Source organism: Camelina sativa, chromosome 17 (assembly GCF_030686135.1).
Source record: "Camelina sativa cultivar CO46 ecotype springtype chromosome 17, ASM3068613v1".
Lineage (NCBI taxonomy): Eukaryota > Viridiplantae > Streptophyta > Magnoliopsida > Brassicales > Brassicaceae > Camelina > Camelina sativa.
In genome coordinates this window covers 9,217,101-9,239,190 of record NC_141896.1, presented here as the reverse complement: position 1 = coordinate 9,239,190, position 22,090 = coordinate 9,217,101, and the positions used below count along the sequence as shown (strand labels likewise).

Here is a 22,090-nt window from a genome sequence, read left to right as displayed (position 1 = left end):
CTTTTTAGAAAGACGCAACCGTTAAAATTTTCTGTCAAAAATATATAAAAAAAGAATATTTGAATACAGTGATGAGAAGTCATTTATATATAAATTTCTGTAGATGTGAACATTTGAATAGACAAAACTGTTTGTAAGAGACACAACTCTATATTTAACAGATGCAACTTTTTAGAAAGATGCAACTTTTGAAATTTTCTTTTAAAACAAAATAAAAAAAATATATATATATATATAACAAAAAGGTACGACCAAAAGTCGCAACTGTTGTTGGCATTTTTTCAGATTGTTATTATTATATTTGATACAATGATGAGAAGTTATTATATATAGATTTCTAAAGATGCGAACATTTGAATAGACACAACTGTTTGTAAAAGACATAACTCTATATTCAACAGACACAACTTTTTAGAGATACGCAACTGTGAAAATTTTCTGTCAAAAATATAAAATAAAAAAATTTGAATACAATGATGAGAAGTCACTTATATATAAATTTATAAAGATGCGAACATTTGAATAGACACAATTGTTTGTAAGAGACACAACTCTACATTTAACAGACACAACTTTTTAGAGAGACGCAACCGTTGAAATTTTCTGTCAAAAATATATAAAAAGAATATTTGAATACAGTGATGAGAAGTCATTTATAGATAAATTTCTGTAGATGTGAACATTTGAATAAACACAACTGTTTGTAAGAGACACAACTCTACATTTAACAGATGCAACTTTTTAGAAAGATGCAACTGTTGAAATTTTGTTTCAAAATAAAATAAAATATATATATAACGAAAAGGTACGACGAAAAGTCGCAACTGTTGTTGGCATTTTTTCAGATTGTTATTATTATATTTGATACAATGATGAGAAGTTATTATATATAGATTTCTAAAGATGCTAACATTTAAATAGACACAATTGTTTGTAAAAGACATAACTCTATATTCAACAGACACAACTTTTTAGAGATACGCAACTGTGAAAATTTTTTGTCAAAAATATAAAATAAAAAATTTTTGAATACAATGATGAGAAGTCACTTATCTATAAATTTATATAGATGCAAACATTTGAATAGACACAATTGTTTGTAAGAGACACAACTCTACATTTAACAGACACAACTTTTTAGAGAGACGCAACCGTTGAAATTTTCTGTCAAAAATATATAAAAAAAGAATATTTGAATACAGTGATAAGAAGTCATTTATATATAAATTTCTATAGATGTGAACATTCGAATAGACACAATTGTTTGTAAGATACACAACTCTATATTTAACAGATGCAACTTTTTAAAAAGATGCAACTGTTGAAATTTTCTTTCAAAATAAAATAAAATATATATATAACGAAAAGGTACGACGAAAAGTCGCAACTGTTGTTGGCATTTTTTCAGATTGTTATTATTATATAGATTAAAGCAATTCAATAAGAACTTAAACCAAAATCATCTTCCACTAAAGAAACCTTGGTAGGTTTGCAAGTTGAAAAATATTATGTGCTCATTCTCTCAATACTTGCAGTAATTAAAAAAAAAAAAAAAAAAAAAAACAGAGACATTCACTTTTGTGCTGAGATCAAATGTAATCTCAGGTCATTGATCTGATAGATAACAAATACCTTCTACAACTCCTAAATCCACTCTTAACCTTCTTCCACATGACATAGCGTGGGCTCAAGATGTCAAGATGAAGAACTTAACCATCTTGGTTAAGTTAGGAGGGGATATCGTTGTGCGGCTTGACATCTCTGTTTCCTGGTTAAAAGTAAACATGTAAGAGTCTGTTATATTATGATGACACTTGCAGACAAACTACTATGCTAGTAACTGCACCTCTTCCTCATCCTCAAAACCTCACCGATGCTTGCTAATTCTTTTGCAGCATAACCAAAAGAATCATCTAATGGAATGATGCTACCCTATGAGTACCTCCAGTGGCCATGCTCTGATAGACTTAAGAAGAGGAGTTATGAACATATTATTTATGATCTCAAGCGTAAATATATTCTTGCACAAAAAAAGAAAAAGAAAAGAACAAAGAGATAGTTAAACATTATTTAAAAACAAAAGAGATACATGTGATTTTATCAGCGGCCAGCTTCAATGTCTAATATTGCTACATTCTTGATGCTGTCATAGCCAGTGCTACTGGTATCGCCTTGTGCAGACAAGATGTGACCACCAATCAATTGTTCATTCTCCTCAGTATACTGATTCGACCACTTATGTTTGGTTGTTTTGACTGTCAAGGCCTCTAGCTCCGCAGCTACTTCTTTCATCTTTGGCCTTTCCTCTCCCATAAGTCTTGTACACTCAAGAGCAATTCTTGTAGCTTCCTGGATCTCCTTTTCATTATACTCGTTTAGCACTTGGCCGTCAATAATCTCATGCAACCTATCCTCTTTCATGGCAGAGACAAAGTAACTCACTAGATGTTTTGAGGTCTCTAGCCGTTCAAAGCACAATGCCTTTTGACCTGAGAGAAGTTCCATGAGGACTACCCCAAAACTGTAAACATCGCTCTTCTCGTTCAGAAGCCCTGTGTTGTAGTATTCTGGGTCTAAATAGCCGAGAGTTCCTTGCACCATTGTTGTGAGCTGCTCTTGGTCCATCGGTATCAACCTTGATGCACCAAAGTCAGCCACTTTTGCAGTCAAGTTATCATCCAGGAGGATATTGGCAGTCTTGACATCTCGGTGGATGATTGGAATAGAAGCAGAGGAGTGAAGATAAGCAAGAGTTCCAGCGACTTCTACAGCTATCCTCAGACGGTGTTCCCATGTTAGAGAAGAATCAAACAGAGAACCGTGTAAGTGATCGAAAAGAGTGCCACTGTTAATGAACTCGTAGACCAGCAAGGGAACTTCTGTCTCTAGACAACATCCCAAGAGCTTGACCACGTTCCTATGGTTGATTTGTGAAAGCACGAGCACTTCATTGATGAACTGCTCAACTTGGCTACGGTCTCCTAGCCGAGCTTTCTTTATAGCAACTACAGAATTATCTAGCAATATACCTTTGTAGACTGTCCCCTGGCCTCCCTGACCCAGGATTCTGCTTTCATCATAACCATTAGTTGCTTCCTTCATGCCTTCCTCAGTAAAAATTTTAACATCAGCATTTGATGGCCCTGCTCCTGAGAGTCGCTGTATCAACATTCCACCACCATTTTTCTCAAAGAATTGTTGTCGCAGCTCTGTGTCTTTCCGGCGCCTCAGCTTATGTTGTATGAAACTAACGCCAAGAAGGATGACCAAGAAGACGATAGTGGTCACTGATCACACGCATCACAGAGACAGATAGATGATTAGAATGAGTTGATGCGGGAATAAGTCCAGAAACAGTGAGAGGGGGAAGCTTACCAAGAAGAATCATAGCCCATCCAAAATTTTTACGCTTGCAGCTCATAGTGGTTGTATCTAAGCGGTAACCAGAGCGACACTTACAATCAAAGCCTCCATCTCTGTTTCTACAGGTGTTGGGATCCGAACAATTATGTTTATGGTTACTGTTACTAGTCGTACACTCATTGATGTCTGGTCCAAGGTCAAAGAGGGCAAGACACAAAAAGAAATGTATGTATGAGGAAACCAATTAACGCACAAAAGAAGAAAGAATGAAAGAAAGCAAAAGAAATTAATATAAAGTACCTCGGCAACCGTCTAAAATGTATGGATTCCCATCAAAACCTTGGTTACATGTGCAGATATACCCGCCTCTAGTAGTAGAATCAGAACATGTGCTGTTCCCACCGCATATTCTTGTGCTTCCAGCTTGCTCACATGTCTTGTTTCCAATAGACCAATCTAGTGACACAGGGAACTGCGTTTCATTTCGCAGATTCTTAAGATCTTCTAAAGAACTGAAGATAAACTCATCATCTTCGACGAGGAAAGCGTAGGTGCAAGGATTAAACTTGTCCACGGAAGTCATGTTTGGTATGCGACCTGAAAAAAATCCGAATGTATAGCTATCCAAGGGGAAAGAAACGTTTGTTCTGCAGCAACCTACACCATCACATTTTCCATTTTTTGGCGGTGGAACATTGCATACTGACATGCATCCAGTTGAATAATCTTCCATTTCAGAAGAGCTCACAATTCCTAAAACATTACAGCCTACTACAGTAAACTTATTGTTGGCTGAGAGAGATAAATCATCCAGTGTAAAATCGCTGTAGCCCAAAGTTTCATTTCCTTGGGCGTTGCTGCAAGAAGAGGATACATTAAGCAGAACTTGTATCTGGCCGCGGTGATAAAAGTTTTTCACTTCAAGGCCGCGTAAGACATGTGGCCTATCTTCCTTGCAGGTGATACTGAAGCTTTCGTTTCCTGGATAGTAACAACCTGAAGAAATGCCAAAAGGATACTCTATTTTGACGTTGCCACATTTAGTTTGGCAATCCTTGCGAGGTTGATGTTGAGTTTGCCCCTTGACCAGAAGTGTATATGAAAGACAGAATATAACCACCAAGAACAGACCCTCCTGCAACTTCATCTTCTACCTCTATTTTGACTCTATCTTTCTCTCTAACTTTGTTTCTCTTTTGAGTTTTCTCTCATCAGTCATCTCCTTGAGGCCTTTATTGTAGGAAAAGAACCCGTTCCCATTTTCTCAGAAATTGCAGGAAACTGCTAGACGAAAATTCAACTACTCAATCAAAACCTTTATTGTACGTTTGCTTCAGTCTCTGTCCCGGCCCCTCTTATGTTTTCTTGATATTTTGTTTGCTTTAACTCCTAGTGAAGAGTCCAATTTGGTTTCTCCAAACAGTGAATTACCTCTTACTATTCAAAGAATAAGACGCTTGGTATGTAGTTGCAACTTGCAAGGAATCTTCCTTCTCTTTTTTTCTCTATGTACAAAAAGTGAGAAGAATAGTAAATATTATGACTACAGTGTCACAAGTCAACCACTTTTAACGTCTTCGTCAACGTCAATCATTACTAATAATAATCTCATTTGGATTGGCTCTACTCACTCTAATATGAGTGAAAGCTGTTTTTGAAACCATCATTACTAATATCATCACTCAACAGAGCATATTTTTGTAACGGAAAAATTATTTTAATGGTTACAAAAGCAGAGCAATCTTATGCAACAAGAATGGTAAAGTTAATTTTAGAAAACGAAAATATCAAAGTTTTAGGTAGAGTAATAAAAAAATATGAGTCAATGAGCCTTTTTTTTTCAAATCTAGTTACGTACATACCACACAATACACAAGTATCAACTTTGGAGCCAGGATGTGATATCTAAACCCATTAGTTAGGTTCAAGTACATATATATTATGGAGATTGAAGAACAAGAAAATTGAAAGTATTAAAAAACAAACACTCGACTCGAATTATAACTCTTTTGTTTTTCCCGTTAGCTTACACATCAAAGGGGAGTTATAAATAGAATATTTGATGATCAATAAGATCGACCTTAAATGGTTTTTTGAATGTCATGTTTTGATACTTAAACAGAGTGGTAATGATATATATCCTCTGCTTCAGTGTCCAATGCTGTCATACTTGTTTCTTCTTGTGCTCAATATCCTCTGCTTCAGGTTATTATAATATCCTCTCCTTTCCTCTCCCGTCACTCTTGTACAGTCAACAACAACTCCGGCCGCTTCCGTGGATCTCTTTTTGATTATTGCAGTCATGTTCCCATTTTCCAAGAATTGCAGGATTCTGAAATACTACAACACAAACAAGACCAACTAAAAGTGATTAACAGTTATTTTAATTGGTTTTCTTTTTAACATATGAAAAGATTGATAAATAGGGAAGATGTAGAAGAAGCCTCCTGATCACAACAACATCCTCTGTTTTCTTTTGATGCTTTTTGTTGGAAAAAGTTTTAGTGTTCCTTAACGAATTTGTTTTTGTCCCCTTTATACCATATTATTTGTAGCCATTGTTTTTTTCCTTTTTTTAAAGAGGTAACACTAAGAATATGTGAAGCACTAAGATTCCTTTACAACACAAGAAAAAATCACATTACATTTGCGTTTGTGAGAGCTGGACTAATAAATATCAGCGGCCAGCTTCAATGTCTAATATTGCTACATTCTTGATGCTGTCATAGCCGATGCTACTGGTATCACCCTGCGCTGATAAGTTTTGAACACCAAGCAAATGCTCAACCTCCTTCGGATACTGATCTGACCACTTATGTTTGGTTGTTTTGACTCTCAAGGCTTCTAGCACTGCAGCTACGTCTTTCATCCTTGGCCTTTCCTCTCCCATAAGTCTTGTACACTCAAGAGCAACTCTTGCAGCTTCATGGATCTCTCTCTGATTATCCTCCTTCATTACTTGCCGGTCAATAATCTCATGCAACCTATTCTCTTTCATGGCAGAAACAAAATAACTCACTAGATGTTTTGAGGTCTCTAGCCGTTCAAAGCACAATGCCTTTTGACCTGAGAGCAGTTCCATGAGGACTACTCCGAAACTGTAAACATCGCTCTTCTCGTTCAGTAACCCTGCGGTGTAGTACTCTGGGTCTAAGTAACCTAGAGTGCCTTGCACCATAGTTGTGAGCTGCTCTTTATCCATTGGTATCAGCCTTGACGCACCAAAGTCAGCTACTTTTGCAGTTAAGTCTTCATCCAAGAGAATATTAGCAGTCTTGACATCGCGGTGGATTATGGGAATAGAAGCAGAGGAGTGCAGATATGAGAGAGTTCCAGCGACTTCTATTGCTATCCTTAGACGGTGTTCCCATGTAAGAGAAGAATCGTAGATGGCACCGTGCAAGTGATCGTAAAGGGTCCCACTGTTAATGAACTCATAGACCAACAAGGGTATTTCAGTCTCTAGGCAGCAGCCTAATAGTTTGACCACGTTCCTGTGGTTAATTTGAGAAAGCACGAGCACTTCGTTGATGAACTGCTTTACTTGGCTATTGTCTCCAAGCCGAGCTTTCTTTATAGCAATTATGGAGTTATCTGGTAATATCCCTTTGTAGACTGTTCCTTGGCCTCCCTGACCCAGTATTCTACTCTCCTCATAACCATTAGTTGCTTCCTTCATGCCTTGCTCAGTAAAGATTTTAACATCAATATTTGATGGCCCTGCTCCTGAGAGTCGTTGTATTAACATGCCACCACCATTTTTCTCGAAGAATTGTTGTCGTAGCTCGGTGTCTTTCCGACGCCTCAGCCTCTGTTTTATGTAACTAATGCCAAGTAGGATGACCAAGAAGACAATAGTGGTTACTGATCACACACACACCACAAAGACATATAGATGATTAGAGTGAGTTGATCTGGAAAACAATATGTCCAGAAACAGTGAGAGGGGAAACTTACCAAGAAGAATCATAGCCCATCCAAAATCTTTACGCTTGCAGCTCATAGTGGTTTTATCTAAGCGGTAACCAGATCGACACTTACATTCAAAGCCTCCATCTCTGTTTCTACAGGTTTTGGGATCCGAACAATTATGTTTGAGGATAGAACTCGTAGTAGTACACTCATTGATGTCTGTTCCAAGGAAAAAGAGGGCAAGATGCAACAAGAAATGTATGTATGAGTAAAACAATTAACTCTCAAAAAAAAGAAAGAAAGAAAGCTAAATAAATTATTATCAAGTACCTTGGCAACCGTCTGAAGTGTATGGATTCCCCTCAAAACCGTCTAAACATTTGCAGTTATAACCCTTTCCACGAGTAGAATCAAAACATGTGCTGTTCCCACCACATATGTTTCTGCTTCCAGCTTGCTCACACGTCTGGTTCCCAATAGACCAATCTAGTACCACAGGGAACTGCTTGACACCCCGCAGATTCTTAAGGTCCTCTTTAGAACTAAAGTTAAACATACCATTTTCAACGAGAAAAGCGTAGGTGCAAGGATTAAAGTGCTTCACAGAAGTCATGTTTTCGAAGCGCTCTGATCCAGTTTGAAGTCTATTGCTATCCAACGGGATAGAGACGTCTGTTCTGCAGCAACCTGCACCATTGCATTTACTATGTGGCGCCGGGGGAGAATCGCATAATGACAAGCATCCAGTTGAGTGGTTTTGCACTCCAAAAGTGCGCAGAAGCCCCCAAGCGTTACAGCCGACTACAGTAAACTTGTTGTTGGGGGGGAGAGAGAAATTATCCAGCTTAAGCCGGTAGGAGTTGACTTCAATATTTGCTTCCTCGTCGTAGCAAACAGTAGATCGATTAAGCAGGACGCGTAGCTGGCCGCTGTGATCAAAGGTTTTCACTTCAATGTTGCGTCTGACATTTGGTTTATCTTTCTTACAGGTGATTTTGAAACTCTTATCTCCGGGATAGTGACAACCTGTAGAAATACCAAAAGGGTACTCAATAGTGAAATTACCACATTTAGATTGGCAATCTTGTCGAGGTTGATGTTGCCCTTTCACTAGCTGCGTATAAGCAATGGAGAAGATAGCCACCAACAAGAACAGACGACTACACACCTTTATCATCTTCTCCCTTTTTAATTTCTCTCTTTCTTTGTTTGTTTCTTTCTCTCTAACTTTGTTACTCTTTTGATCTTTTTTTTTTTTTTTTAATAATCTCTTTGAGGCTTTTTCTTTAATAGGAAACAATCCTCAGTCTTGAGATGTTTTCTTGATTAGTGTTTGCTGACCCGTTCCTCATTTAATTTCCTACAAATGGCAAATACTAAACTCAACTTACATAAGCAAGAAGACCACGTTCAAATTTGCTGCATACGTATATATTTCTAATATTATTACATCACAACGTCTGTGTTTGTTTCTGTTTAACAGTATTCAACGATTAGGATGGTTGGTAGAAGCAATGAATTTACAAATGTGAATAAATAGTAAAATAACTAAATATTAAGACATGTCTATGCTTAAAATATGGGATATCAACAAATAGAAAACTACTTGACAATTATAAAAAGTATTGGTCAACGATTTGAAATCTATCCTCTTGTGTGACGATAGTATGAGTGAAGCTGTGGAACAAACACTACATTGATATTTTTTCAGTTTACCACCATACTACGCAACACACCCAACACAAGTAATAATTGAGGCGGGAAGATTTTACTATATGAACCCTGAAACTTTGGGCTTAGGAGGAGATATCAAAAGCCCATGTAAGCCCAACTATTTATACTTAAGATTAGAAAAAAAGAAACAACCCCTAAAAAATCAAACAGTAACGACTAACGAGAGCTCAGAGCAGAGCAAGTGAGTCACGGTGTCGGCCGGTGACAATGGCGGAATCTCCCACACTCGCTGAAGACAACTACTTCATCTGGAACAGTGATTTTCTCTTTTTCCTTCGAAGCAAGAACAAAACCGGATTCGTCGACGGCACAATCCAGCAACCAGACCTTCCTTCCTCGCCACTGTATCATCCATGGGAAACATGTAACGCGAGGGTAAAGTGTTGGATGATGAGTTCGTTGAGCGAAGAGCTTCTAATCTATGTAACCTTCGCGGAGACTGCTCATAAAGCTTGGGATGATCTCCGAGTTTTGTTTGTGCCGAGTGTTGATTTCAAGATCTACGAGCTTCGTGGGAGGCTGGCGATGTTGAGGCAAGGTGGTGACGAATCTGTGGGTAAGTATTTCGCGAAGTTTATGAGAGGTTGGGCGGAGTTGTCTGAGTATATGCAACAAGAATGATAAAGCTAATTTAGAAACGAAAATATCAAAGTTTTAGGTAGAGTAACGAAAAAAATATATGAGTCAAGCTGCGGATCAAATGTACAGTTTACAACATATAATCCCTTTTTTAGTTACGTACATACCACGCAATACACAAGTATCAATAGAGGCGAGAAAATCCAATAATCATAATAAATATATATGATGGAGAATTGGAGATTTAAAAAACAAGAAAATCGAAAGTATAAAAAAGCAAAACACTAGACTCCAATTGGAACTCTTTTGTTTTTGCGGTTACCTTACAAATCACATGGGAGTTATAAACAGAATAGTTGATGATCTACACAAGGTTGAGCTTAAATGGGTTTTTGAATGTCATATTTCTTTACTTAAACAGAGTGGTAATGATAAATTTTAGCGGCCAGCTTCAGTGTCCAATATTATTACATTCTTGATGCTGTCATAGCCAGTGCTAATGTGTGCTACTTGTTTCTTCTTGTGCCCAATATCCTCTGCTTCAGTTTATTATAATATCCTTTCCTTTCCTCTCCCGTGGATCTATCTTTGATTATTGCAATCATGTTCCCATTTTCCAAGAAATTGCAGTATTCTGAAATACTACAACACAAACAAGACCATGTACCATGTCAATGTAGCACGAGGATAACGTTTAAGTATGCTTCATATTCCCATATATATAATTTGCAAGGAATCTTCAAATGGGAAGAAATGGTAATATATTATTCAATAGTGGCCGACATTGCTCAACCTTCTTCCTCAAACTCTACTCTAATTATTTTCATGACATACCCTTTTTCTTAACAGTTATTTTAATTGATTTTCTTTTTCAGATATAAAGATTGATTAATAGGGAAGATCTATTAAGATATATTGATTAATCACATTGCATTAAGATTCCTTTATAAAACAAGAAAAAGCACATTACATTTGCTTTTGTCAAAGCTGGGCTGATAAATATCAGCGGCCAGCTTCAATGTCTAATATTGCAACATTCTTGATGCTGTCATAGCCAATGCTACTGGTATCACCCTGCGCTGATAATATTTCAACACCAAGAAAATGCTCAACCTCCTGCGGATACTGATCTGACCACTTATGTTTGGTTGTCTTGACTCTCAAGGCCTCTAGCTCTGCAGCTACGTCTTTCATCCTTGGCCTTTCCTCTCCCATAAGTCTTGTACACTCAAGAGCAATTCTTGCAGCCTCCTGGATCTCCCTTTGATTATACTCGTTTAGCACTTGGCCGTCAATAATCTCATGCAACCTATTCTCTTTCATGGCAGAGACAAAGTAACTCACTAGATGTTTTGAGGTCTCTAGCCGTTCAAAACACAATGCCTTTTGACCTGATAGCAGTTCCATGAGGACTACTCCGAAACTATAAACATCGCTCTTCTCGTTCAGAAGCCCTGTGTTGTAGTATTCTGGGTCTAGGTAACCTAGAGTGCCTTGCACCATTGTTGTGAGCTGCTCTTGGTCCATCGGTATCAGCCTTGATGCACCAAAGTCAGCTACTTTTGCAGTTAAGTTATCATCCAGTAGGATATTGGCAGTCTTGACATCTCGGTGGATGATTGGAATAGAAGCAGAGGAATGCAGATATGCAAGAGTTCCAGCGACTTCTATTGCTATCCTCAGACGGTGTTCCCATGTTAGAGAAGAATCAAACAATGAACCATGCAAGTGATCAAAAAGGGTGCCACTGGTAATGAACTCATAGACCAACAAGGGAACTTCTGTCTCTAAACAACATCCCAAGAGCTTGACCACGTTCCTATGATTGATTTGTGACAGAACGAGCACTTTGTTAATGAATTGCTCTACTTGGCTACGGTCTCCAAGCCGAGCCTTCTTTATGGCAACTATGGAGTTGTCAGGCAGTATCCCTTTGTAGACTGTTCCCTGGCCTCCCTGACCTAAGATTCTGCCCTCATCATAACCATGAGTTGCTTCTTTCATACATTCCTCCGTAAAAATTCTAACATCAACATCTGATGGCCCTGCTCCTGAGAGTTGCTGTATTAACATGCCACCACCATTTTTCTCGAAGAATTGTTGTCGCAGCTCGGTGTCTTTCTTGCGCCTTAGCCTTTGTTTTATGTAACTAACGCCAAGTAGGATGACCAAGAAGACGATAGTGGTTACTGATCACACACACCACAAAGACACATAGATGTTTAGAGTGAGTTGATCTGGAAATCAATAAGTCCAGATACAGTGAGAGGGGAAGCTTACCAAGAAGAATCATAGCCCATTCAAAATCTTTACGCTTGCAACTCATAGTGGTTGTATCTAAGCGGTAACCAGATTGACACTTACAATCAAAGCCTCCATCTCTGTTTCTACAGGTTTTGGGATCCGAACAGTTATGTTTATGGATAGTACTCGTAGTAGTACACTCATTGATGTCTGGTCCAAGGAATAAATGGCAAGATGCAAAAATAAATGTTTGTATGAGGAAACCAATTAACACTCAAAAAAAGAAATAAAGAAAGCAATAGAAATTAATATAAAGTACCTTGGCAACCGTCTGAAAGGTATGGATTCCCCTCAAAACCATCTAAATATTTGCAGTTATAACCTTTTCCACGAATAGAATCAAAACATGTGCTGTTCCCACCACATATGTTTCTGCTTCCAGCTTGCTCACATGTCTGGTTCCCAATAGACCAATCTAGTACCACAGGGAACTGCTTGACACCCCGCAGATTCCTAAGGTCCTCTGTAGAACTGAAGTTAAACATACCATCTTCAACGAAAAAGGCGTAGCTGCAAGGATTAAAGTGCTGCACAGAGGTCATGTTTTCGAAGCGAGCTGGTTGGATTTCAAGTCTGTTGCTATCCAAAGGGATAGAGACGTCTGTTCTACAGCAACCTACACCATTGCATTTATTATTTGGTACCGAGGGAGAATCGCATAATGACAAGCATCCAGTTGAGTAGTTTTGCATTCCAAAAGTGCTCAGAAGTGCCCAAGCGTTACAGCCTACTAGAGTAAACTTGTTTTTAGTTGAGAGAGATAAATTATCCAGCTGAAACCAGAGGGCACTGAACTCATTATTTATTTCCCCGTCGTAGCAAACAGTTGATCGAGGAAGCATAGCGCGTATCTGGCCGCTGTGATAAAAGTTTCTCACTTCAATGTTTTGTATGACATGTGGCTTATCTTCCTGACAAGTGATATTGAAAATATCGTCCCCAGGATAGTAGCAACCTGTAGAAATACCAAAAGGGTACTCAATTGTGACGTTGCCACATCTAGATTGGCAATCATGGCGAGGTTGATGTTGCCCCTTCACTAGCTGCGTATAAGCAATAAAGAAGATAGCCACCAACGAGAACAGACGACTACACACCTTTATCATCTTCTCCCTTTTAATTTCTCTCCCTTCTTTCTTTCTTAATTTGTTTCTTTCTCCCTAACTTTTGTTCCGCTTTTGAGTTTTTTTTTTTCTTTTTCTTTCAATCATCTCTTTCAGGCTTTCTTAAATAAAGAAAAAAAATCCTCAGTCTGGAGATGTTTTCTTGATTAGTGTTCGCTGACCCGTTCCCCCATGTTCCTACAAATTGCAATACTAAACTCAACTTACATAAGCAAGACCACGTTCAAATTTGCTGCATATATTTCTAATATTATCACAATGTCTGCGTTTTTGCTTCTGTTTTAACAGTATTCAACGATTAGGATGGTTGGTAGTAGCAAGTAATCTTCAAATGTGAATAAATAGTAAAATATCGAAACATGTAAATGCTTATAAAATATGGGATCATCAAATAGAAAACTACTTGAGAAATAAAAAAAAGAGTAGTGGACATTGGTCAACCATTTGAACTCTCTCGTGTGACTGACGATGGTATGAGTGAAGCTGCTGAACAAACACTACATTGATATTTTTTGAATTTACCACCATACTACGCAACACACACAGAAGACAAGTATCAAATTGAGGCGGGAAGAACTTATTATATAAACCCTGAAACTTTGGGCTTATGAGGAGAAATCTAAAGCCCATGTAAGCCCAACTATTTATATTTATACAGATTAGAAAAAAAATTGGGAAGCAAACCCTAAAATCAAACAGTAACGAGAGCTCAGAGCAAGGTGACAATGGCGGAATCTCCCACACTCGATCCTAAATCACCATACTATCTCGATCCAGATTACGAATCCAACGAGAATCTCCCAATGGCTATACTAAGCAAATCCGAAGACAACTACTTCATCTGGAAGAGTGATTTTCTCCTTTTCCTTCGAAGCAAGAACAAAACCGGGTTCGTCGACGGCACAATCCAACAACCAGAACCTACCTCGCCGCTGTATCAACCATGGGAGACATGTAACGTGAGGGTAAAGTGTTGGATGAGGAGCTCCTTGAGCGAAGAGCTTCAAATCTATGTAACCTTCGCGGAGACTGCTCATAAAGCTTGGGAGTATCTCCGAGTTTTGTTCGTGCCGAGTGTTGATTTCAAGATCTACGAGCTTCGTGGGAGGTTGGCGATGTTGAGGCAAGGTGGTGACGACTCTGTGGGTAGTTATTTCGGGAAGTTTATGAGAGCTTGGGCGGAGTTGTCTGAGTATGATCCTGTACCTGAGTGTAAGTGCGGTGGTTGTAATTGCGAGGGTGTGAAACGAGGTAAAGAAGCGAGAGAGAAGGAGCAGCGTTACGGGTTTTTGATGGGGTTGAAGAAAGAATTAAGCTTTGTGAGAACGCGAATCATGCTTATGGATCCTCCTCCGTCTCTTCATCAAGCTTTTCTTTTGGTTGATCAAGCTGAATCGGTGATGAATTCGACCAGGAGATGATGATATAGTTTATCTTGAGTTGTTAGTTTGTAACTTACTAATTAACTTATCAATATATATGGAATAATTGATGATTCATGAGCACTAGTTTACCATTCAAGGGGAGAGTAAAGCAATAGAGATATGACTTAAGATTTTTTTACAGACAAAAGATTTTTATAGTATGTGATTTTAGCAGAGCTGGTGACTGATAAATATCAGCGGCCAGCTTCAATATCTAATATTGATACATTCTTGATGCTGTCATAGCCAATGCTACTACTGGTTTCGCCTTGAGCTGATAGGATTTGAACACCTAGCAAGTGCTCAACATCCTCTGCTTCAGGATACTGATCTGACCATTTATGTTTTGTTTTTGTGAGTCTTAGGGCTTCTAGCTCTGCAGCTACTTCCTTCATCCTTGGCCTTTCTTCTCCCGTCAATCTTGTACATTCGATAGCAACTCTTGCAGCTTCATGGATCTCCTTCTGATTATCCTCGTTCATCACTTGCCCATCAATAATCTCATGCAATCTATTCTCTTTCATGGCAGAAGCAAAGTAACTCACTAAATGTTTCGAGGTTTGTGGCCGTTCAAAGCATAATGCTGTTTGACCTGAGAGAAGTTCCATGAGGACCACCCCAAAACTATAAACATCGCTCTTTTCGTTTAACAACCCTGTGTTGTAGTATTCTGGGTCTAAGTAGCCGAGAGTGCCTTGCACCATAGTTGTGAGCTGCTCTTTATCCATTGGTATCAGCCTTGATGCACCAAAGTCAGCTACCTTTGCAGTCAAATCTTCATCCAAGAGAATATTAGCAGTCTTGATATCACGATGGATGATTGGAATAGAAGCAGAGGAGTGTAGATATGACAGAGTTCCAGCAACTTCTATGGCTATTCTCAGACGGTGTTCCCATGTTAGAGAAGAATCGAACAATGAACCGTGCAAGTGATCGAAAAGGGTGCCATTAGTTATGAACTCATAGACTAACAACGGAACTTCTGTCTCTAAACAACATCCCAAGATCTTGACCACGTTCCTATGGTTGATTTGAGAAAGCACGAGCACTTCATTGATGAACTGCTCTACTTGGCTACTGTCTCCTAGCCGAGCTTTCTTTATAGCAACTATGGAATTATCAGGTAATATCCCTTTGTAGACCGTTCCTTGGCCTCCCTGACCCAGGATCCTGCTCTCATCATAACCATTAGTTGCTTCCTTCATGCCTTCCTCAGCAAAGATTTTGACATCAACATTTGATGGCCCTGCTCCTGAGAGTCTCTGAATCAACATGCCGCCGCCATTTTGCTCGAAGAATTTTTGTCGGAGCTCAGTGTCTTTCCGGTGCTTCATCCTTTGTTTGATACAGGTAACTGCAAACAGGATGACCAAGAAGCCAATGGTGGTTCCTGGTCAAATCACACACATGATTAGAGCAAGTGTTTTTTTTTGAAACAAAAATAATCCAGAACAAGTGAGGGGAGCTTACCAAGAAAAATCTGAGTCCATCTAACATATACAGGCGGAACATATACAGGCGTGTGTATAGGTAAGCAGGTCATAGTAGAGTTAGTGGCAATTAAGTTAAAACCAGACTGGCAGTTACAATGAAAACTTCCAGGCGTGTTTTCACAGGTGTTGGAATCGGCACAGTTGTGTTTTCGGATAGGGTCAGTATTAGCACATTCATTGATATCTGGCCCACGGAAAACGAGTACAAGATGAAACAAGAATGTGAGTGAAACGATTAACACCTAAAATAACAAAGATTAGAGTAAATTAACATGAAGTACCTTGGCAACCAAGATATGGATTCCCATGATAACCATCTTCACATACGCAGACATACCCCGTTTTGGTAGTAGAATTGGAACATTTGCTGTTCTCCCCAATGCATATGCCTCTACCAACTTGCTCGCATGTCTGGTTTCCAATAGACCAATCTAATACCACTGGAAAGTGCGTGACATTCCGCAGATTGTTAAAATCTTCCCCACCATTGAACTCAAACGTCCCATTTTCAACGAGAAAGGCGTAAATGCAATTACTAATATAGGTACGCTCAGAAGTCTTCTGGTAGGTAAACGTATATGGGCTGAAATTGAAACGATTGCTGGCTTCTGGGACGGCGTTCTGACAGCAACCTGCACCATTACATTCTCTGTTTTCCACTGGGGTAGATTCACATAATGATGTGCATCCAACTGATGAGTTTTTTCGAGTTCCAAAAGCGGTCAGAAATGCGAAAGTGTTACAACCTATTGCAGTTAGCTTGTTGTTTTCGGAGAGAGTCAAGTTACCAAGGTTAGGACCCCTGAAGTAACTCCAACTAGTGATATTCCCTTGACTATTAAAGCAAGAGAATGATTTAGGAACCATGACGCGTAGCTGGCTGCTGTGAGAAATGCTGAGCACTTCAAGATTCTTAAGGAATAGCTTCTCTTCCTTACAAATGAGTTTGAAACTGGGATCGTTGTCATGGTAACAATCTGAAGAAATGCCAAAAGGGTACTCGATTTTGACATTGCCACATCTAGTACTTGGGCAAGGTTGCCCCTTGACCAGCTGCGTATAAGAAAGGCAGAAAATAGCCACCAAGAATAGATCTTGCACCTTCATCTTATTTTGTTTCTTTCTCTCCAAACAACTTGTTCCTCTTATACTTTTCTCTTATCTCAGCTATATATGCATCTTATAAGAAAAAAAAGCAGGGCTCTTCAAATCATCTGTCTAGATTCTTGGGAGACCCATTCTTAGTTTCCTCTTTACTTTGCTTCCAGAATCTTATAATACTATATAATTCATTGTCCAATTACACAGCCAAGACATTTTCTACTTAAATGGCGATCAAGAGTAAGTCCTTATCAGTTTAATACAAGGGGGCGTTGAAGTATGCTTCTTATGACATATAATATATCCCAACGTCTACGTTTGCTTCCATTTAACAATTTGTTTTTTGTTTTGTTTTGAAGGATTAAAAAACCATAACAGTTGGGAAGAATAGGTATGCTTCTGACGACGTTCTTTAAAATAATATAGAATAGAAACCTATTTGACAATATAGAAGTAACCATTTGGGCTCTCGTCAACTTGAGTCTTTGTCACAGTTACCTTTTTTTGTCAACATTGATTATCGCATCAAAATGACTTCCCGTTTAGTCAATGTGAACAAACAAAAGTTAACTGTGACAAACAGAGCATGTTTGATTAGGAACCGGGTTCCGTTTCCAAGCAACAAAGCTGAACCATAAACACCAAGGCAGACTTGCTTGACTTCTTATATATGATCATTGCATCACTAAGTATGCTACAAAATGAATCTTTTCAAGATTTCAACTACACAGGTCTATAAAGCAGTGAGCAAAAACGTTTACACAGAACCTGTAGAGCCAGAAGTAGAGTTCGATTCAAGTTGGAGTTTTCAGGATGCTTAAAATTTGATAATGAAGAAGTTCTTTCTTTGTTAGTAAACTATTAAGTATCCAGAAAACTCTAATTTGAAACAACAGGAAGGAAAGAAGATTCTCATCACCTACCACCAAAAAAAGAGAAATGAAAACTAGAAAGGAGAAGCAAGCATGAGATGGACCAAAAACAGGCAAACACAACAGGCTTTTTCAGTGAGGAACATGTTTTACATTCATGTTAAAAGAACACGTGAGGTCAAACCTGCAGAAACCTTTCAAATTTGGGTTCATGATTCTTCGGACAAATTCAACATTCTCAAACTGAAGAGTCTTAAAACAAGGTAAAGGCAAAACGCAAACAGGTCTGATTCATTGTCTAGTAAAGGAGATATGATCCAAAGAATAATTTGCAAAAGGTTTTCTCTGGATCCAAGTTAGAAAAAGAAAAAGGGAAGAAATTTTAGTTTTCAGTAAGGTTATTCACAGTTTAGTTTAGGAATCTCGTTCATTCGACATAGTTCAAAATAACTTAAGGTTCCAAGTGAAAGAACACACAACACCTCATTGGCAAACTGGCTTAATATTGCAACACTGGTTACACCCCAGAAAATTGGATTAAGATGTCTACAGCAGAATGATGTTATTAACCATAACTTCAAGCCATACGGTATACATGGAAAAAGTGACTGAAAGGTTAAATTAAAGCAAACCTTAGAGAGCTGCTTATGCTAACCACTCCTGTGTCACTATATTCTCAGCATCATCATCACTGATGCAATCACAATGATCTCTCACATCAAAGTCTCGAGATCATTTCAATCAAAGCAAGCTTACAACAGCAGAAATGAATTTTCATTTAGCGAAGCTATATACCAATCAAGAGAACTGTCAAGCCAATTCCCTCATAAATCAACACCCAGTTCTCTTTGTTTTAACTCCAATCCCATCCGATCATTCTCAAGTTTCATCCTTTCATTCTCCATCCTCATTCTCTCGAGTTCTTGATCCCTTTTCTTACTAAACCTCTGCCACCTAAATCTCTGTTTCTCCAATTCCAACAATTCAACTTGGATCTGAAGCTTCTGCTCTTCTAACTGCAGAGTCCGGGACTCCATCCACTGTTTCTGCATCGAAGCTGCTCTCCCACTCTCTACCCCACCTTGATTCACATCACCTTGAGAAAACGGCATCTGAGGTAAATTCCCTTTACTGCATTCCAAAGAATTCACATGACTCGGATGGTCTGCATCTTCATGGCTATGACTTTGTCTTATCTTCTTCAAAGGCCCACCACCACCACCACCACCTCCATAATGAATCCCCCTACAATCCCCATGTGAATAATGCTGCTCCTCATACTCATCATGTTCATCACCTTCCCCATCATGATCCTCATCATCAAGATCCTCCATTTGATGTTTCCTAGACTCCTCATTATCATGCTCATCCCTATTCCTCAGCGCCAACTGTAGAGAACGCTGCAAAGCAAGGTCATGAGGCAAATGCAACCTGTTCCCATTATGGTAAGAACACATCTCTTCATAGAAAAGATGTTTAGAACTCATAATCTTCCTAACATCATCCTTTTCTTTATCATTCAAGTATCCAATCGAATCCAAAAGCGCAGGATTCTCAACAACCTGACAAGAAGTTCCCCTACCAAGCATATCGTTCAGCTTCTTATACCGCTTATTCAAATCATTGAACTTATCCTCACACTGCTGAGGCGAAACATGATAACCTCTCTCAGCCATAACTTTAGAAACAGATTTCCACTTACCCTTCTTCTGCAAAACAGCAAACTTCCTTCTACTACCACTATCCATAGTCGAGTCATCGCCTATATAAGAGACAGCAGTGATCAACAACTTAACCATCTTATCAGTCCACTTAACTCTTTGCCATGGAGACCCTTTAGTTGATTTGTTAGCTTCATTATTATGACCATCACCACCACAACCTTCTTCAGTAAAACTCGGCTCATCATCATCACTCACAGAGTTGTTCTTGTCTCTTTCACCTTTGTGTTGCTCAGTCACAGACATGTTCTGGTGATGATGATGATGATCACAGGTTTGTTGACCTGTAACCATAGTAAAAGGAAGACCTTCATGAAGTGGTCGTGAATTAGGATTGTGTCGATGCTGGTTCATGGAATCTTGATGATGGATTCTCATAGAGCCGCCTTGTAAATCAAATCCACCATAAGAAGAAGAAGCTCCACCACGAACTACACCTCCTTGTGGGAAATTCGTATCCATTTCTCTTCACCTCCCTCCACCAAAATCACTTCCTAACTCATCAGAGAAACACACAGATCTTAAGAAAAAAGGAGTCAAGAATCGATTTGAAAAAGGCGTAAACTTTTTCTCTACTGGATCTTGGGGAAATTGAATTAAAAATGGAGACTTTAGTAAGAGAGGAATCCAGATGAAGAAGTTAAAAGCGGTGGTAAATAAGAGAGAGAGAGAGAGATGAGTCAAAAAGGGAAGAGTAGTAACTTACAGAAATAAAGTTTGGAACTTTGTTGTGTTGCTTTCGTCTTTCCGGTCAGCTTCCTTCCTCAGAGTTTCTCTCTCTCTTCTCTCTCTCTCTAAACGTGAATGTGCCAAAAGGCTTTTTTTTTTTTTTTTTTTTTTTTCTTTTTATAATTTAATTTTGTTTTCACGTCCACATTTCTCGCGAATATTATTCTATATTATATAAAGTTTAGTAGTATTAATGAAATGACAAATTGGTACCTTGTGATTGGACTTTTATGTTGTTCTATGTATATGTTGATGATACCTTTACCTTGTGATTGGACTTAATAACATAGCTAAATTCCACTAACCATGGATTAATCATAATCATGGGGGAGACTTCCTTCAAGCTTCTAGATTATTTTGCATTGTTAGATGATTAATTATCTTTAGATTACTTACCAAAAAAACTAAATTTGCTTTTAATTATGGTCATCAAAGATTAGTTTATTGAATGAGATACGCTTTTACTGTATTTACATTTACAAGTTGATTGATAAAAAAAGAACTAATATAAAGCGAACATATGGGCTCAGCCCCAATATTTTAGAGCCCAAAAAAACCATCTTTATACTTAAGAAATCAACGGTGGCGATTGCGTGAGGTCAGAGAGAGAGAGATCGGCGAGTCGACTGTTCTCATTCTTTCTTGTTCGCAATTTTTCAAAACCCTCCGAGGAAGTTTTCAATCAAAAAAAAAATGTCCGTCGAGGAAGACGCCACCGTTAGGGAGCCACTGGATCTGATTCGTTTAAGTATCGAAGAGAGAATCTATGTCAAGCTTCGATCTGACCGTGAACTCCGCGGCAAGCTTCACGTTCGTTCTATTTTTCTACAACTTTCTCGTTTTCATTCCCACTCGGATTCCAGATTTGATTTCGGTTTCAAGATTCTAAATCGTTTACTTTGTATTTGTGTATGTGTGTGTATGCAGGCTTTTGATCAGCATTTGAATATGATTCTGGGTGATGTTGAAGAGGTTATTACGACTGTTGAAATCGACGACGAGACATACGAAGAGATTGTTCGGGTATGTTTATGTGATTTCCTAAGCTGAAACAAATATATATTTATCTCTTCGGCTTGTGGATTGGTTGATTGATGTATATAGGATTTTCAAGTTTCAGCTTTCACAGTATCTATCTATTATACCTCTGTGTTAGTTTTGAGTTCAATACTGATTTTAACACTTGTCGAAGTTACTGCTTCTGGATACATAGAGTGTTCAGTCTTCATTAGCTCTTTAGTAACTCTACTTGAAACAAATGTTGATGTTTTAGCTTATGATTAGAATCGTACTTACTAGGCTCTTTGATTCCAAAATGAGATGATGGATCGATTTTAACTGTACAGTTGTATGATCTTTCTGCTGATGGAATTTTCTTTTGTCAGACTACGAAGCGAACGCTTCCATTTCTATTCGTGAGGGGAGATGGAGTGATATTGGTGTCGCCGCCTTTGAGAACAACCTAAATGTTCTTTGCCGGGATCTTAGTGAACAAATTTGGAGCCGAGTAGATGCACTTTTTTCTGATTACTTTTAGCTCTTGAATTGTAATTGTGTGGTTTGTTTTCTTTGATGTCAAACATCTAAAACCGAATGTAGCAGAGATATCGTATTCGGATTTTGGTAACGAGCGCTTTGTTATAGTAGAAGCAGTGTGTAACGTACTCCGTATTGTCAACTTTCTTACCGTATGTGATCGGTTAAAGTTTTAAATCTGATACATGGTTCAGGAGG

The 22,090-nt window shown here is 38.5% G+C and overlaps 8 protein-coding genes across 8 annotated transcripts; 3 read left to right on the top strand and 5 right to left on the bottom strand.

The window, feature by feature from the left end:
• Positions 1–1,967: 1,967 nt before the first annotated feature.
• On the bottom strand, positions 1,968–4,850 carry LOC104756482 (wall-associated receptor kinase 1). The gene is made up of 3 exons (XM_010479084.3): positions 3,664–4,850; positions 3,376–3,549; positions 1,968–3,287 (listed from the first exon to the last, which is right to left on the bottom strand). Exons 1-3 carry the CDS (start codon positions 4,508–4,510, stop codon positions 2,101–2,103), a joined length of 2,208 nt encoding a protein of 735 aa, XP_010477386.1. The 5' UTR covers positions 4,511–4,850; the 3' UTR covers positions 1,968–2,100.
• A 1,109-nt stretch (positions 4,851–5,959) lies between these two features.
• Positions 5,960–8,584, bottom strand: LOC147923431 (wall-associated receptor kinase 5-like). The gene is made up of 3 exons (XM_010479083.3): positions 7,606–8,584; positions 7,321–7,494; positions 5,960–7,227 (listed from the first exon to the last, which is right to left on the bottom strand). Exons 1-3 carry the CDS (start codon positions 8,450–8,452, stop codon positions 6,041–6,043), a joined length of 2,208 nt encoding a protein of 735 aa, XP_010477385.2. The 5' UTR covers positions 8,453–8,584; the 3' UTR covers positions 5,960–6,040.
• A 632-nt stretch (positions 8,585–9,216) lies between these two features.
• LOC147923430 (uncharacterized) lies at positions 9,217–9,630 on the top strand. Its single transcript, XM_087496434.1, has one exon. It carries the CDS (start codon positions 9,217–9,219, stop codon positions 9,628–9,630), a length of 414 nt encoding a protein of 137 aa, XP_087352560.1.
• Positions 9,631–10,480: 850 nt separating this feature from the next.
• Positions 10,481–13,124, bottom strand: LOC104756480 (wall-associated receptor kinase 5-like). Its single transcript, XM_010479082.3, has 3 exons — positions 12,152–13,124; positions 11,869–12,042; positions 10,481–11,777 (listed from the first exon to the last, which is right to left on the bottom strand). The coding sequence occupies exons 1-3, from the start codon at positions 12,996–12,998 to the stop codon at positions 10,591–10,593; spliced, it is 2,208 nt and encodes a 735-aa protein (XP_010477384.1). The 5' UTR covers positions 12,999–13,124; the 3' UTR covers positions 10,481–10,590.
• A 617-nt stretch (positions 13,125–13,741) lies between these two features.
• Positions 13,742–14,515, top strand: LOC104756478 (uncharacterized). The gene has a single exon (XM_010479080.3). It carries the CDS (start codon positions 13,742–13,744, stop codon positions 14,435–14,437), a length of 696 nt encoding a protein of 231 aa, XP_010477382.1. The 3' UTR covers positions 14,438–14,515.
• A 17-nt stretch (positions 14,516–14,532) lies between these two features.
• Positions 14,533–17,231, bottom strand: LOC104756479 (wall-associated receptor kinase 4-like). Its single transcript, XM_010479081.2, has 3 exons — positions 16,215–17,231; positions 15,911–16,117; positions 14,533–15,830 (listed from the first exon to the last, which is right to left on the bottom strand). Exons 1-3 carry the CDS (start codon positions 17,038–17,040, stop codon positions 14,635–14,637), a joined length of 2,229 nt encoding a protein of 742 aa, XP_010477383.1. The 5' UTR covers positions 17,041–17,231; the 3' UTR covers positions 14,533–14,634.
• Positions 17,232–18,392: 1,161 nt separating this feature from the next.
• Positions 18,393–20,502, bottom strand: LOC104756477 (uncharacterized). The gene is made up of 2 exons (XM_010479079.2): positions 20,334–20,502; positions 18,393–20,121 (listed from the first exon to the last, which is right to left on the bottom strand). The coding sequence occupies exon 2, from the start codon at positions 20,087–20,089 to the stop codon at positions 18,731–18,733; it is 1,359 nt and encodes a 452-aa protein (XP_010477381.1). The 5' UTR covers positions 20,090–20,121; positions 20,334–20,502; the 3' UTR covers positions 18,393–18,730.
• Positions 20,503–20,893: 391 nt separating this feature from the next.
• LOC104756476 (sm-like protein LSM3A) lies at positions 20,894–22,069 on the top strand. Its single transcript, XM_010479078.2, has 3 exons — positions 20,894–21,166; positions 21,284–21,379; positions 21,742–22,069. The coding sequence occupies exons 1-3, from the start codon at positions 21,050–21,052 to the stop codon at positions 21,820–21,822; spliced, it is 294 nt and encodes a 97-aa protein (XP_010477380.1). The 5' UTR covers positions 20,894–21,049; the 3' UTR covers positions 21,823–22,069.
• The last annotated feature ends 21 nt before the right edge of the window (positions 22,070–22,090 follow it).